General features: G+C 44.1%; 1 protein-coding gene across 5 annotated transcripts in view; it reads right to left on the bottom strand.

The window, feature by feature from the left end:
* Positions 1 to 14,754, bottom strand: part of PLEKHH1 (pleckstrin homology, MyTH4 and FERM domain containing H1) — a 60,964-nt gene extending 46,210 nt beyond the window's left edge. For 2 of the 5 annotated variants that reach the window (XM_068193157.1, XM_068193162.1), the window contains exon 1: positions 3,751 to 3,883. In XM_068193157.1, coding sequence (XP_068049258.1) covers positions 3,751 to 3,841 — 91 coding nt within the window. In that variant the 5' untranslated portion in view covers positions 3,842 to 3,883. Of the gene's footprint in view, positions 1 to 3,750; positions 3,884 to 4,068; positions 4,180 to 7,572; positions 7,874 to 14,687 lie in introns of those variants that run through there. The other 3 variants (XM_068193160.1, XM_068193158.1, XM_068193159.1) reach the window with 3 other exon arrangements.
* Positions 14,755 to 17,337: the final 2,583 nt, after the last annotated feature.

Here is a 17,337-nt window from a genome sequence, read left to right on the forward strand (position 1 = left end):
ACTGCAGCACTGAAAACACAATAGGAAAGAAGGCCACTTTCCTACAAGCAGCGCACTTACTGCTTTACAGAAATAGAGGCCATCCTTTTGCACAGCCCATCTAGCACACTGCTCTGATCTCTAGCCTTAACTCCTTCCCAGACATTTAACCAGGTTACCTTTGGTACACTTTTCAACACTGCAGAGTTTCCCTGTAAGGCAGTGCTATCAGTCCTTCCCAAGCTGAAAGATTGCACTAAGTCATGGAAGGATCCTACAATACTATTAACTTTGTTTACAGCTAACACTGTTTTGGACACAAACAATAATTCAGCTCTTAAATGAAATTCTGTTCTCTCTGTTCTCTTTCAAACAAGTGTATTTTTTATATTTTTATGTAGCTTTCATACAAGCTTTTAGTCTTTATTCATAAAGTTTAAATCCAAAGAGGACAGCAAATGAATGGGATGGACTCTAATGACACAAAGCAAAATGAAACTGACATACCAAACAACTTACGCCAAAGCAAAAGTAATTTTCCACACAGACCATAACTTCTGGTTGAACTAAAATACCCTTGTTCTGAATAGGGGGTCTAGGATGGGATAGGTGTCCTGAATCATTACAGTTTATTCTTTATCACTACAGACAACTGCATTTTATAATCCCTTTCATACATGAACACTGCCCTTCCCCAGAACCATGTTGGCAGTTCTCCCACTATTCCTATCATTCTAGAACCTCATGTATCTAATGAGCTGCGTTCCAATTACCAGCATAAACATAATCATAACCAGCTCGTATCTGTTAATTCTTGTAGATTATTACCCTTCAGTTTAGCTAGGGTTTTTTTCCTCCCTCATATTTACCCCTTGATATATTTATAGATATCAAAAGCTTTTCCTTAAGGACCTCAATTTGCAAGGCTAGAGACAAGGGACTCCTTTAGTCTCATAAGAAAAGCTGCTTGCTCTCCCTCTGCACCTGCTCCAGCGCACATGATATAAAAGAGCTGCTTCTTCTCGCTCCCTTTCATAGCCATGGGTGACCACAACTGCATCTGAAAGGCAACATGCACCCACAACAAAGCCTAGTGTAAAGGCATTTAGCACTTTGCCCTCTCGTAGGGAATGCCTCATCTGATTGCATTTGCCTTTTCTTTTTACAAGCATATTGCACTGGTGGTTGATACTCACAAACAAGCTGACACAACTGGAACAGAGGAATCTCAGCTGACTTTTCCTTTGTAAATGGCAGATGTGGGAGAGCAGGAGGGTAATTACAAATGGACTGGAACAGGTCTGTGCCAGATCTCTGAAAGATCCAATTCTCTGTACTACAGGCCATTGTGGTACCACACAATAAGATAAGAGGCAAAGGGCAGAAACTGATGCACAGGAACTTTCATTTGAACATAGGGAAGAAGTTTTCAATTGTGCAGGTGACTGAGCACTGGAACAGGTTGCCCAGAGAAGTTGTGGACACTCCTCACTGGAGACATTCAAGAACTATCTGGATGCAATCCTGTGCAATGTGCTCTTGGATGGCCCTGTTTGCATACGGACATTGGACCAGATGACCCACTGTGGTTCCTCCCAAACGGAACCATTCTGTGATTGCAAAATTCAACATGCCCATGGTAACCCTGTGATTGATAGTATAACTATAGGTTATATTTTTAATTACAGGCAGTATTTTTATGGATCACTAATATTTAAAAGGCACGGTTTGTTTTGGGGTATCTAGAAGAAGTCTTACTGTTTATGAAACTGAATCTTTTCCTCCTCTACTAATTTTAAAGAGTGCTCTTCCAGATTTGTTGCCCACTTTGTTACTACTTCTAACGTGCGATTTTGTGTCATTAGATTAATCCCCTGCATCAGTAGTCAATTCTACCAGTAACATACCTACCATCTAACCACCCCCTCTACAGCATTGTTGTCACATTCTCTTTTGTCATTTGTCTATCTTACCATTCTTCTATTAATCCCCATCTCCTCCACTTAAGCTAATAACTTCCCCATATGTCATCATACCAAATGAGTTCTGAAGACTAGAGATTAGAATTATAGCTTTTTCCCCCTAGCAAAAACCTACACTTTTTCAGAGAAGGATACTGTATCACAATGTCTACTATTTATCTCTAGAGTTCAACTTTATTTACAAAACTTATTCTGCATTTTCATTTACCACTAAAATACATTGTTCCTTCTCCCCTGTTCTTTTGAATGTAAGCAGTTCATCTGTACTCCGTGAATTACAATATCAACTTCAATTTGACAGACTGACTTTAAATCTCTGCCATAGGATCTGCCATTTCAGATGTCCTTTCTAGTAAGTCTTAACCATCTTTTCCTCAGAACATTATTTGATTCCCCTTCCTCTCCCAGATATTGGTCCTTTTCATATCAGATAAAGAATTTATAAGGACATATTTATATAAAACTGTCTCTTTTTTCCCTTACGCATAAGAAGAAGGTGGGAGCCAGATATTTGCAGAGGCAGTACTCTTATTTTAGGGATTTGGAGCATGGGAGACAGCCACTCTATTCAAACAAGCTGAGATTCTTCAAAATGTCATTCTTAAATGCATAGAGCCACTTATTAAAGAGCAGCTTGATTTTCAGTGTTAAGTATCCAACAACTGTCAGTGATAATAATGGCAGATAAAAAGTCCTTAAAACTCAGTGGGGGAAAAAATGACTCAACCACCTGCTAAATGCAGTCAAAATTAGAAGTCTCATACATATATCTGTAAGTTTTGACCAACATCAGAGACAGTTCTGACCCTAAATGCCATATCCAAAATAAATATGATCATATTTACTTGGAATGTCCATATCCAGTTGTAATTCTGATGAAGCTGAAATTTAAATCAAGATGTCACATGTTTGGGTTTTTTTCTTTGTGTTTTTAGTCTGCAATCAGCTGATTTTGCAGATGTAGGTGGATCCAGAACTAGAAATCAAAACACTTAAGAGACTTTGAACACTTCCACCTGAAAAACTGAAACAATCAATCAGTCTTTCAGGTGCAGATACAAATGCAAGTAAAGTGTTTGCAGCTTTGTTCATGCAATACAAACAATAATGACAAGTGAAGCACTATTTGCATATTCCAGATGTGTCTGCTCAGCTCAGCAACAGATTTACACAGGCTGTCATAGGGGATTCACAGCACAGGGGGACTGCAGTTCTTAGCACCTGCCCGCAAAAAGCACCGGTGTCTGAGCACCGGAGCTGAATACAGCGCTAACTTTCAGCTACCATCTTACTACGAAAGGAACCAGTAGAAAAGTGATAAATGTAACATGAAAGAGAAGAGATGTCTTCCCATGTCACTGAATTGACATCAAGGGGGTGAGCAATAGAGGTGATGGGCAAAACTCAGCGGGGAAATCCTGTATTATTAATCAATACCCTGTCCCCAGGCACCTCACTTTCCACTTCATACTCGTCTCACCCCTCAGCTTTTTAGCACTGAGGTCACTGGAATTGCTCAGCCACGCAGTCATTTCTCACTCAGGAGTGCGGCCTGAGATGTGCAGAGCATGGGTGGAGAGAGGCGTGGGGGGGAGAAAATAATACAAAAAGCTGCGGAAAGGGCAAGGAAAAGGTTTGTCGCGAGCCTGGGGTGGGAGGGAGCAGGGAAGAATTTCTCCTCTGCATCCGCGCAGGTGGCTTGCTAGCAAAAGTGCCTGGAGGCAGGAAGAAGGGCTCCCAGTTGTGCCCTTCTACCTGCGGAGGTCTTGCCCCGCACACCGAGGCTCACCAGGAAGGCAGAAGAGACCGCTGAGCTTACATTTACTTCTTGGGCTGCATCTCCCCCTTCGTGTGGCCATTCCTCCCCCCACTTCTTCCATGCCTCTTCAGGGCCAAAGTCCCAGAGCGAAAGCAAACCTCAGTTAACAGAGATGCCACAACATCAGCTCCGGAACGCTCCCGCCAGTCCCCTTACGGTCACCTTCGCAGAAAGCCAAGCCGGGGGAGAAAGGCTGTGCCAGCCAGCCCCGCGCAGACCGGCCCTCCAGAGCCCCCAGCAGCCCTCTCGCCCGCCGGGGGCCCGCGGTGCGTCCCCACCCGCGCTCACCTTGGCCGGCGCGGAGGTCTCTGCCCGGCGGGGCAGGACGGGCGCAGCCGGCGGCGTCCTGCGGCTCCCGACCCGCGGCGCGGCGGGGCCGGCCCTGCCCGCGGGCGGTTGCGCGGTGCCGGGCGGCAGGCAGGTGCCCGGCACGGCTCCTGTCCCATTCAGCACTTTACCATTCCCTCCCCGGTTTCCTTCGGGCGGGAGAGCGCGGCTCAAATATCAGACACGGCCCTCCCGAGGAGCGCAGGAACTGACATCAGCCGCCCCAGGCTTTTAACCCCTTCCCGGGCTCAGCGGCGAGGCAGGTGGGGCGGGCAGCGCAGGGTGCCTGGGCGGCCCGGGACACAAGAGTGGCAGCCGCGCTCTGCCCCGGGCGGTGACATCTCCCTCTCCGCCCACCTTGCACCTCAGGGACTGCCACCGAGTTTCCTGAGGTCTCCCTTGCAGTCATCTCCCAGACCTCCGAGCTGATGCTGAAAACCCTCCCCAGACCACCAGGGCAGCGGCATTTTCTGCGGAGCAGCCGGGCAAGGAGCTGATACCCACAGAAGCATGCTGCCCTTGCAGCCACTGCAGGCCTGAGGGGCTGGCGGTCCGTCCTAAGCTCTCCACTGAGCACCCTTCACTCGTGGTAGGCAGCCCCAGGACGTGAGGTTGGTCCCACAACAGAAATGAAAACCAAATTAGTGTAATGGTCTCCTGACCAGAGGACGCCAACCTGCACATGTACTGTGGCCATTTCTCACATAAAATGGTTTAAACAAACAGGTCCAGGGCCTCAAGCATTTCTAGTGCTGGCTGCCGGCACACAAAATATGTTATTCGGGCATCAGGCCATCACTTACTGAGCTACTTTACATGCAGCAATGCCTTATATGAATATATGGTGACATACAGGATTATATTGCCTGTGTTATACCAAGAACTGGTGATACCTTATTGCCTCAGGAGGCTGGGCACTGACAGAGAGTGAGTGCACACACCATGTGCTACTGGCTGCTGCCCTCTGCCCTGGCCACTCCCTGACACCCCAGGCTGGCCAAGCTCTCTCCCTTTGTGCTGAGCAGACCAGAGCATGTAAATGGCAGTAAAAAGGGACTGGAGACAGATGGGGGTGGCAGGACGAAATGTCCCCAGAGATATGGACCTCAGGCCAGTGTGTTTTAAAGCAAAGTGTGTTGTAAAGCTAGTGTGTTTTAAACCTGTTCTGGTTCAGGTTTAGCAACTACTTGTTACTTACTCCATTATCAGACACATTACTTCCATCAGAGATACTTTTAAAATGTCTATATCATGCTCTCCTCAGTGGATAACAACAGTCGTTCTGATGTGTATCTTTCCAGCCATTTTCCATGGACCTTTGACATGGGCCACTTCACTGCCATGACAGTCGGTCTCATCTGGAGAAAAAGAGTCTGGCTGGTTGGGGAAGAGCTGCACAAGAATGATGATATCTTGAGTGGTTATGAGAGATCCATGAATGCTCTAGAACTGTACTTTGGCACCCTTTGAGACTACTCACACAAAATGGGGCAGTCTGAAACAAACAGGGATCAACAATCTACAAAGGAAGCGCACAAAAGAACTGAACAAAATTATCTCCTAGGACAGTAAGCAACCCTATTTACTAGACATGGTTAAACAAGACCTTAAGAGTTGTTATCTGGCTCACAGATACTGCCTGATTCGATATCTGCTGTTTATTAAACTTTCATCGTAAACTTTTTCCTCACATTGATAGTGTGCTTTCACTGATATCTCGGCAGAGAAACATTGGGTACCAAATCACTTACGATGCAAAAATGAAAAGACTGATGTGATTAAGTGGTTAAAATATAAAAATATAACTTAAAACATAAGGTCAAGATTTGGACACTGGAGTGAATAAAGGCAGACTCTGAAATCTACACCTCATTATCCAAATAAGTAGTCAGATTTCCAAAGACTCTGAGGACCCTACAGTTCCCTAAAGATGGTTTTGCTTTAGATTTCTCATCTGTTTGCAGTTCCATGGGAATTTGGTTGAATGAAGGTGCCTGTTCCTAACTAGGAGACAAAGCATGCATTACAGAGCTGGTTCAGGCAGAGAGCAGGAATGCACTACACAGAGATGGCTGGAGAGCCGAAGAACTGAAAAGAACTGAAAAGAAACAGGCATCTGGTGAAGAGCTCTCCCGTTTGGACAGGTGAGCAGGGACAGGCAGGAATACAGGCAGAGATCAAGCTGACTGTTGGGACAGTATCATCCAAAGAGATTTTTCCAGCAATTCCCAGTAGAAGGGGCTCCAGTTGCCTACAGTCTGCATGTTGTGTATGAGTCTGTATTAATCATTATGCCCAGTGATCAAGTAATTGTAATAAATAACCAGAAATAGCACAATTTGTGCTTTCCTATAGGTATTTCAGAAGGCAAAATGTAGCTTCATGTTTTACAGAGTCCACTCCTGAACTGAGGCTGGCCAAAGACAGAGTAAGAAAAGGAGCTATTCCCTTCATGCTCCCATCCTATTCTTGCTACTTTCAACTACAGCATGCAAGCAGAATATTTCTTAATCTGAATATTATAAGCTATTTTTATTCTTCTCTTAAAGGCACTGGTCAAGTTCTCTCATTTGCACCAGCAAAGCCAACCGGATCATATCACTCACTGAAATGTCAATACCTGGCCTTGTGTTTTTCCCAGGCAATGAAGCTTGACTGCCAGGACATTCCTCAGCCACTGAACTTTATATTAAGTACCTCCCTAAGAATTGCCTGTGCACACCTTGCTTTAACCCCTGGAGGCCCAGAACCACATCAGCACTCACATAACAATGTTCTGCCATGTATTTAATGCAATTATTCTTCAAAAATGTGCCTCCTTATATCTTCTGTCACTTCTGTTAAAGTATTTTTTTAATTATTGTTTTTTTAAAAACTGTGGTTTCCATTAAATTATGCAAATAGAAAAATAGTTTGTCTTCAGAAGGAGAAGGTTGTAAGAACAACCAGTAGTATCTCATTGTTCCCAAATTATTTCCCTTGGCAGTTGTCTTTAATATGGTTGCTCAAGCACAGTATGTCAGGTCTTTGCAATCTGCAGACAAATCATTCAGCAAAAAGTGAAATTTACTATAAACAGCTAGTACCTTATTGACAAAACAACCTCTCTGGCTGATCCAAGAGAACTAGCTTGGCACTGTTAGACTATACTGTCAGACTATCCTTATCACAACACAAGCACAGACTGCTTTGTTCAGAGCACCATATCCAAGATACCTAAATAGAAGGACAAAGAGATAAATGAAAGCGAGGGGTCAGAAGATGAGAGCAGAATGAACTCTTTCTCTTAGTAAGCAAAGTTGTCATAGTTCTGCAGGTGGGAGAGAGCACTGTGTTCCAGACACAGTGCCGCTGAAAACTTACCAAATGGGCAAGGACACCAGCCAGACCAAAAGTTCATGTGTCAGAGCCCCACTGAAGGCTCAATCCTGTGGGGGAAAAAAATTGCACAAAAAACCCCAGTACCTTGAAACGCCTGTGTGAGGTACTTGTCGCTCTCCACAAGCAGCATAGGCTTCATATTGTAGTTCTCTAAATTCCACCTGTGTTAGAAGCTTAAAAATGTTGTAAATGGCCTTTGTGCCTAGTTCTCTTTCTCTCTTTCTCCTGGGTTTGCAGTGTGCTGACAGACACAAAACAGAGTTGCAACCCCCTGCCTTTCTTCTCTTCTAATCAGCAATGACAAGTTCATGTAGCATTAAAATAAGAGACTGGCAGCTGTGGATCACCTTGCTGCACAAACCAGTTGCTCGTGGGAGGACCCAGTGGGAGGGCCAGGAAAATGTTGCCCTCCAGTACTCTGTCAGCTGGTTTTGATCTGGTTATGGTCATCCCATCACACTTCACACACAGACACTCATGCGTACTGTTCAAGCCAGCAATTGAACAAGAACATATGTTTTCTATATACTGTCTTGACTGGCACAGAGCAAAAAAAAGGAGAATTCCCATTTTCCTTAGGGAGTCATCCCAGGGGCAACTCAAGTGTTATTCTCATTGCTAATAGTTCTTGCCTTTTTTCATCTCTGGGTTTTCCCAGTTTCAGCTTCTAAGTACCAGATTTCTCTATGTCTTTTTCCAATAGATTAAGAAGTCATAACTATCATTAAAGTAGCCTGTGATAAAAAACTTAACTTTCTTCTCTATAAAAATACACAGATGTAACATCTCTTACAGCAATTAATATTTTTAATGCTTTTATTCCCATAGGTTTATCTAGATCATAGATTAGACAATTGGATCTTAAAAAGCCAGTTTGGGATTGTTATCAGCATGCTCATGTGTGCCTGTTCAACTCCTGCTTCAGAACAGGGAAGAAAGGAGGATGGCATGTGGTAGTCTTCAAGCTGCAGAGAAGGAAAACAGTCCTTACAAGTGTATTTGTTTTGTGTGGTCTTCTTGTGTCTGGCATTGGCTGGTATGCAGCTCCAAAGGATCCCACATAGCACACTTTGAATCTGTTTCTGAGTCCACAGGCTACAGCTGTAACTGCTGTGCAAGTGGTGCTGCACATGATGCATGTCACAGATAAACTGTGTCAATCTAGATGCTGCAAGTTCACAGACAGAGCTGGCTCAACAGCACTCAAAAAAAACCCGAAATTTTGCTGCCCTTAAGATGAGAGGCCTGGCTGCTTCTGCCAAGGAGAAGGAGGCATAGAAAGAGGGTGGTGGAGCTGTGACAAGGTGCTGGAAGGAAGCAGGAAGAGCCCTGGAGAGTTGGACCTGCTTCTCTTGCAGCCCCAGTGCTGTGAGACAGGGCCACATCTGCTGCTGCAAGGGACAGTCCACACCCCTCAGACCTTCCTTGAATGGCAGGAACAGGTCTTTCCTCCCAGGGGGCGGGAAGCTCAGGCAAAGTAGGCAACAACCTATGGTAATTTTCCTTCCTGAGGTACCCTGTGAAATGCCAGGAAAATACCTATTTACAGAGCTGTCTCTGGAAGCACAATGCAAAAAGCTGCACTGGAGAAAGAGATCTAAATAACATGGGGAGCAGGGTACAAATTCATTTATAGCTTACTGGTTTGAATTCAAGCCAAGTAAAAGAAATAACCACTGGTCAGCTGCCCTCTGACAAGCAGCAGCAGCAGTGACAGCTGTATGGACAGACTGGTCATCTCAGCCCCATTCTTAACCATCATCTGTCTGGGGGGCATATTTATTAGGGGTGAGTGCTCAGGAGGCAATAGTGTGTGCTGCAGGTAGCCAGAGGAGCTCTATGAAACATAGACCCCTATTACTGCTGTTCATTACAGTTCTGTGCCCACCTATCACTGAAAATAGCTTCTCAGCATAAAAACTCAGACCACAAGACATCATGGGGAGAGAACCCATGTCTGATCCTCACTAGACTTGTGAAAAGAGTTACTGGATTGGAGAAATTTGGGTAGGCTAGGAGAAGGTGCTATCCTTGTCCATAGCAGAGCTGGGGGAAAATGCTATTTCCAGACTTGTTACATCAATACTTCTAGTAAAGACCAAAGTAGGTCCCAGCTTGCCCTCTGTTTGGGTGCTGATCTTTGGAATGGGAACCTGGGCAGCTGTGGGGTCAGAGGCAGGGGAAGCTGCACAAGACATCCTCCAATGGAGAATCCCTGCCCTTCCACAACCAGTAGGATGGTCTGTACTGGCTGGCAGTACAGAGAAGACACTAGAGAAGACACTAGTAAGAGATGGGGCTAGTCTGTGGGAAGAGTTTTGGCTGCCTTCCCAGTATTGCACTGAAGTTATGCCTACAGCTGCCAGATGTCAGGATGGGGTGTGGGAGAAGAACACGGTTCCCTGCCATAGGACTCCTCCTTGCAGAGCTTTTGTTGCTGAAACCAACGTGCAGGCTGTCCTCCATAAGAGTGCAGGAGGGGTTAGCTGGAGAGGTTTTTGGCTCTGTTCCTGGTCTCACACCAGAGCCAGGCACACAGTTCCCAGACATTTGTGATCTTTGCTCTGGGATCTTTCAGACTTGTCAAGGCATTGTGTAAAGGGAGGAATTATTTCACTTCCACATGGAGGGTGGAAATGTTGAGAGCTCCTGCAGAGATCCCTCTGCCTTGTTCTTTCAGGAGGGGGTCATCCCCGGATGAGCAGCATTGGCGAGAGCTCCATCTCTACACAGATGAGATCCCCAGACAACACACTCTCAGAACAGTGGTTGTTGAGCTTCCCTGGCATGATTGTTTCTGGCAGTTTCCACGGTGATCCACAAAACCAGCACAGATCTCTTTGGGAAGGTAAATAATAGAACATGATAGTGCATGTGCCTGGGGAAGGGGTAACAACCCCACTTTTAGACTGTCAACTGAGTTCTAGGGTCAGTCCTGGGGTTTGCCGCTCTCCCTTCCTAAGTTGGTAAAGAAAGCATATCTGTACCCTTCCCCAAAGGGCTCAGAGCAGTAGCTCCCACTTACAGGTGTTACAAGCTGCCATAAGCAGGTTCAAATGGTATTGCAAATTTGTGGACAACACTGGCAAGTGATGTCAGCAGGCAGCCCAAACAAGCAGTGTCTGATAGTACTTTGACTGCTTGGGATTAGTGGGAAGCGCTGATGAGGAGCCCAGGATGTATCACAGCATGGTCCAGCATGCAAGCACACACACAGGTATCACATACCTGTAAATTTCAGGAGAAAACCTGCACTCTGCCCTCTCTCCTGCTATGTCTGAAAGCACATGCACAAAATCTCAAACTTTTATCCTTGGGCATAGATGAAAAATATTCATGGACAAGGAACAAACTCAATCTTAGTACCACAGTACCTTGCCTGTGACAAGCACATTTCTCTCTCTCTCAGGATTTTTATAAAGGTGCATAGAGAGAAGTGAAAGAGAAAACAATTTCTATTTCTGCTCCTCTCTGTGCACCTTTATAAAAATCCTGAAAGAGAGAGAAATGTGCTTGCCACACCTTGCCATCAAGACTTCACCCTCTGCTCTCAAGATCTGACCCAGCCCTCTTCTTCATTACAGAAGCAGCAAGTGTTACTGAGCATTTTGGAGGTGCCTGCCTGATACCAGCCTACTCCTTTGCATGCAGCAACAATTGCCAAAGAGCACAGCTGCCAGGATGAAACAACATGGAGGGAATTGGTTGAAGGGTATTTTTCTGATCTGCATCATTTTTGTGATTCAGCTTAAGATTCCAGAAAATTCTGGAGGGGAGGGGTAAAAATTATAAAGGATAATATGGCTTTCAAATACAGCCAACATGCATCTTAAAAAGGAAACCTAATTTTGTGTGCCTCCACCTCTGGGCAAAATGTTCTTGGCTTGGTTTCAAAGGTGCTGGGAAATTCAAGGGTTGGGTTTCTCTGAAAACCAGCCCCAGGGTTGGTTGCACTACCCTGCAACAGTGTGACCTGGAAAAGGTGCCAATTTTGAAAATGTTATCTTAATTTTTTTTTTTTCATTTTGTAATTTCCTATCAATGAGCTCTCCCTGGGAGGCTCAAAGATTGATCTAGAACTTGTCTTTCACTCTACACACTGCCTGAAGCAGGAATCCTTGTAAGAGAAATGGCACCTTAGCTGTAGATTGAAGTGGTGTCTGGCTTTCATTGCGCTGACTACTGCAATGTAAGAGACTCCCACCCATTTCCTCATGCTGTGCTCCCTTGCCCAGAGTCCTGTGGGTCCACAGGGGAACTTCTGAAGCCAAGGTCACTGCCCAGCCTCTCCTTCTGTTTGTGATTGCCTCCCCTGCTCTGGGGCAGCCCTGTAACCTCAGTCTCAGTGTAGAGGTGCAACCTCAGTCCTGGCGTAGAGGTGTTCTGTGTCTCTTTGCACCTTCAGAAGCCCATGCCAGGATGAAATACTAGACACGCAGCTAATTAAAACAGCTCCAGCAGCTACAACACAAAACTGAGTTAGGGCCTTCTGCAAAGGATGTCATGAGTAATTTTTACTTATTTGTTTAATTAGTGTTAATTGCACACAGTAGGAGGTCAGAACTCCGCCTGCAAATGCTCAGTTGGCTGTGAAGTGTGAGTTCTCCAGCCATTCTAGAAACTCCAGTCCAGGGGCAGGAGAAAGGGGGGGGGGGGTTTGCATTTGTGTCACAGCGTCAGTTTCATTCACAGCAGCTAATGAAATTCAGGGATTTTTTTTTTCTGGACCAGAAGGAGGAAGAGAACAAGAAGTATAGGAAGTTAATCCAGAGAGCCACCATGAGGGTTAATGGGCACTGTGGGCCCCCTATGCACCAGAGACCTTGGCACATCTTCCTGGCTGCACAGGAGGTACCTCCCGAGGCAGGTATGGGCACTCCACCCCTGTCCCACATACAAAGGCATGCTGTGGGTATCTAAATTGGAGGGGCTGGGGTTGTTCAACTCCTCCCTTTTGGGGTTTTCTTTTTGTCAGAAGTGTCTTTCCATCTGTAGCTGTTACAGAGCTGCTGTAGAGCTACCATGCTGTACCTGCGTTCGCATGCCTGTGCAATAATGTGCCCAGCACGCCCGCGCGCTGCCGCTGTGCTCCGGCGCCGCCTGCTGGCGGCAAGGGGCGCGGCGGGTTTGACTCCAGGATTTGTGCTCCCGAGGGGACACCCCGAAACCGAGTGTCCTGAGAGTGGGCGACGCTTTTGGCTGGTTTCTGCCTTACCAGGGAAACAAACTTCCCAGCGGGAAAGTCTGGCATCGCCCTCTCATAGACATAAACGCAACTCCTGCTAATTAAAACTGATAGAGGTCTTTCTTCATCTGGAATAAGTAGAAACCTTGGATCAGGCAAAGACCCAGGCCGTTTCTAGGGACCATTATGGGGGTACAGTTCTGTGGAGAAAGGGAGTATGGACTGCCATAATTTGTTAAGGGCACCTGTTGGAGAGGTTCTAAGACGGAGCCTAAACCATGTCTCTGAGACATTGGATGCACATGCTAACATATTTCATATGTTAGCATATAATCCTGACTCAGCAGGCACTTGGGTGATTATTCCTAAAAAGCACATAAGCATTGGATAGTTTTGCCAGATAAACATAGGGGACTGTGTAAAGGAGAAGGGAAAAGTGTTCCTAAGTCAATGATTGCATACATTAGCTATGTTCAGTTCAGCCATTAATTCGAAGAACTATTTTCTCTTTTCTCTATTTTCCCAAATCCACAAAGCCCTTAAGACTTTTTTCCCTAACACTCATTAAAGTTGGACCCACTTTCACTCTTAAAACAGGTCAAAATTCAAGCCTGATGTTTCTGTAGAAACCACTTGTCTCCTCTCAGCCTTGATTTTTTCCTCATAAGAGCAAATTGACATGAGTCATTACCATTTATATTTTGCCCAAAGATTATTTTGCTTCTCGGAAGACATCACAGAAATATAAAGCCATATATTAAACCATTCATAAATTAAGAATTTTAACAAAATATTTTTGTGCTGGATCAAAATTACAATGTCATTCTTCTAATGAGCCAAAGTAATGCCACCATCACAGCAGGGAGGGGTTGCTTTTGCTTTTTAATCTAGGAGAGCTTCAGAGCCTGAACTGCTAGCTATGCATTACCTCTGCAAAGCAGTGTGTGGCCATACAGAAATGCAGGGTACTGACTCCAGATTTGTACAATCTTGTCTAAAATCAGTGTCCACAGTGCTCTATCTAGGCTTAGATTTATGTTTAAGGTAAGCCTGCTGCTATAAAACATATTCTGTGAATTGTAGTCATGTAGGCATAAAAGAAGAGAGGATTCAGGACATCTTCCACCAATTTTCCTGTGCAGGTTCAGGCAACATACCCCTGCTTGCAAGAGGCCATGCTCACATGGACTTGTGACTGGGTCACATCTTACCACCTCTACAGAACACACAGCACATTTTGGATAGCAGCAGTTGTGCCACTCCTGAAAACTCATATTTGGTTCTCCCAGAGACCAAAATCTCTGGGAAGTGTCCTGAATTTCCAGTAGCTGATTACACCATTATCACAAAATCGATCACAGATGGTGCTTTTGGTGCTGGCAGGTTGGGAAAAAAAATCTCTTGGCTTATATCCTGAGCACATTTGATCTGGACTGACTGTATGGGATCGTGGCTGCCTATCATCTTGTCATTAGAACAGAAACTCTTTCCTGACTGCAACAAACATTTGGGCAAGGATGAACACTTTCCTTTAAATAGCAAACTTCAGCTTTAAATAGTTACACTTTGCCCTTGCTGTTTGGCTCTGCATACCAAAGACTTAGCTCTTAGCAACATGAAATCCCATCCTAATTAGCTACTGTTTAACAATACCAAGCTCCTTCTGTTCTGAAGCTACAGAGGAGGGGAACATTTAGTATCAAGCCCAATGTAATTCAAGACGCTTTCTGTGGATTTTTTTTTCCCCAGTAGAAAGTAGCTCTATATGTTAAACCTGAGCCACTCTGTGTGAGTAAAAGTGACCCTCAAGAAATTAAACCAAACACAGCCTGGAGAATCACTTGCACAAAGCATCACGACTCATGTACCTCACGAAAAAAAAAATAACAAAAACAAACAACTAGATGACACATGCAGCTCTGCCCACCATAAATGCCATTGACTAACGATGATCATTCAAACATGTGGGTTTGCACTTGGTCCCTTTTTATGCTATTACAAATACTTTCCTCACCTTACAGCATAGTCCCTGGATTCAAGTTTCTTTCCTGGAGCAGTCTCAGGATACACAGAATGACAAGGCAAAGTTATTTTTTTCCCCAGCCTTTCAAGAAAGCTTGTTACAATCTGTTTCATTTACTATCCTTGAAACTTTAACCTAATTTCCATCTTACAAACTTACTCTCAATGACAATATTATTCACAATAATGAAGACTGTATGATGACCTGAAATAGGTCTATTTGCTTTGAATTCTAATTTTTTGTGGTTATATAGAATTCTGTAATTTTCTGTACATTGTGAAGTCGCGCAACCCATGTGTTCACATTTAAAGGAGGTCTTTTTGTCTTTTGAAGTGAACAAAAGGACCCCTTCCTGAAATGGCTTTGGTGTCTACTTTAAAGGAAAAACTCCACTGTCATATGACACACTCCAACAACTGCAGGTGAGTATAAAACAACCTGGGAAAAAAACTTTCCTCAAAAAGCTTTGTTGAGATAAACCTAAGGCAGCAAGCCTGAGTCACTGTAAATTGGATTGGGTTTCATCCTGTAATATAATATCCAGCAAAGCTTCATTTTTCACATCCAGTACCCCTAAAGCCCTGGTGTCAGGGACTGAAATTTGTTGAGGTAATTCCAGCATGTTTTGGTTTTTCAAAATCAGTTGGGTGCCCCTATGAAGCATACATCACTACATCCCTTGACCTCCTGCTCCATGGAGATGCAGGCAGCTCTTCATAACTATTCTGTTTTCCTCAGATGACAGAGCTAAAAAACCATGTGCTTAGCCAGCTATGGAGTCTGAATAAGGGCTAGATGGTAGAGGTTGCTTCCAGATAAGATTGTTGGAAATTATTATGTGTCGTGGGGAAATCTGTATAAGTTCCTGTCAGTGACAGAGTTTGTATTTGTTACTCAGGCTGGTAACACATACTTTTTAAAATTATTACCTTTGGATACCCAGATATCAGCATGCACAAGAACCACAGAGAACTGCTCAGACACTTAAAAAAAAATTCTGCAGATCATTTTCTCTCGTGCTATCATCCAGCAGGTGGGAGGAGAGCAACACAGTGAACTATAGGGTTAATGGTTGTAGTGTTCCCTGGGAATGCCTGATTTGCTTGTGCACAACACAGGGTGTATCCAGTTGCTTTAATTTTCATATGACTATCTGCCAGCCTCGGGGAACATGGCAGCGCCATTTTTAACTCTCTCGGAAAGAAAGGAGTTGGATGTCACAGTGTTTGATATTCATGGGTCACGACAAAAGGACACGGGAAACCCAGCAGTGCCTGCTGCACCTTGGGGTTGCCAGCTGGGGTTACAGACCTGCTGACAGCAAGTGGGGGCAGCTTGGACATTGACTTGTCTACCTACATCTTTTCACTCATTGTATGCACATCAGATTTAGATGTTTCTAAGTTTAAGTCTAAACACAGCTTCTTGGGAATTCCTGAAAACAGTGTTCTGCTATGCCAAAAATGCCCTAAAAAAAGATAATCAGTGCAAGTCTAGTGAGGTTGCTCTGCCAGAAAGTGTTAATTTAACTGCTGAGATGCCTACCTGGTAGTGAGCTTTGGTCTTTTTTCCTTATCCTGATAATGGAGTAAGGGCAGTGAGAATACAGGAACTATAAAAATTGGGGTAAGGTTGTAGAGACCTGTTGAAGTGTAAGGGAAAGGCAAGGAACACCACAGTCTGACTATGGAAGTAGGATTTGGGATTTCTTTGTTTATCCAATTTTTACTCATGGTGCAGTGATGTTTGCAAATAAATAACAGCTAAATGTTCACATAATTATGAGCACATATATGTTTTATAATCAATGCAATAGTTAGTAGTGTTGTCTCATGCATGGGATTATACTAGAAAAACAGCTTATTTGGGGAAGATGTACTCTTTCTTTGTCCTCTGGTCTTATTAGGGGAGTTGAGAAGAACATCAATTGATGGTGAAATCTGTACCTCTGAGATGGGCTAATATAGAACCCTTAATTGCTTGTATTAGGATAAACATCCCTTAAGAAAAAAGCCTACTGAAAATGTAGCTGACTCCAAATGGATTTTATAAACTGATGTAATTTTTGGCTGTGTTAAAGTATAATAGAATATTTCTCCTTAATAGCATGCCCAATGTTACAACAAATTTTAAAATGGCTTTGAACCAAAAAGGAACTATGGATTTTTTTTCTGAAGAAGTGAAATTCAGTCCTGACACTTTTACTCTCAAATTCCCCTTCTATTAGCTTGTATTTTTCCTTTGGAAGGATATAAAAGAGGTCATTTAGTTCCCATTTGCAAAGACAACTACAAAAAAAAAACTTTTTAAAGCACTTGGTGGCACAGGTGTGATAGAGGTCAAATTATGAAAGTGAGATTTACTTATGAAGCAGAGCCTGATTTGGGCTTCCTTCTGACTCTCATTTGACCAGTTTAGGATCTGTCTCATGTAGTTTGTCAGGATGTTATGAAACAGAATGTATCTAGTTTGACCATCAGTCTGGGATTATTTTGCCTGACTTCAGCTACCCAGGAGTCAGGAAATGAGCCTGAACTACTCATCTGGCTCCATCTATCATCAGTGAGGATAGGGAAACTTGATTAGTCTCCTTAGGATGGAGTGCATCATCATGCAGAAGTGTCCAGTTCTCATGACTGAA

The sequence above is a fragment of the Anomalospiza imberbis genome, chromosome 6, assembly GCF_031753505.1.
Source record: "Anomalospiza imberbis isolate Cuckoo-Finch-1a 21T00152 chromosome 6, ASM3175350v1, whole genome shotgun sequence".
Lineage (NCBI taxonomy): Eukaryota > Metazoa > Chordata > Aves > Passeriformes > Viduidae > Anomalospiza > Anomalospiza imberbis.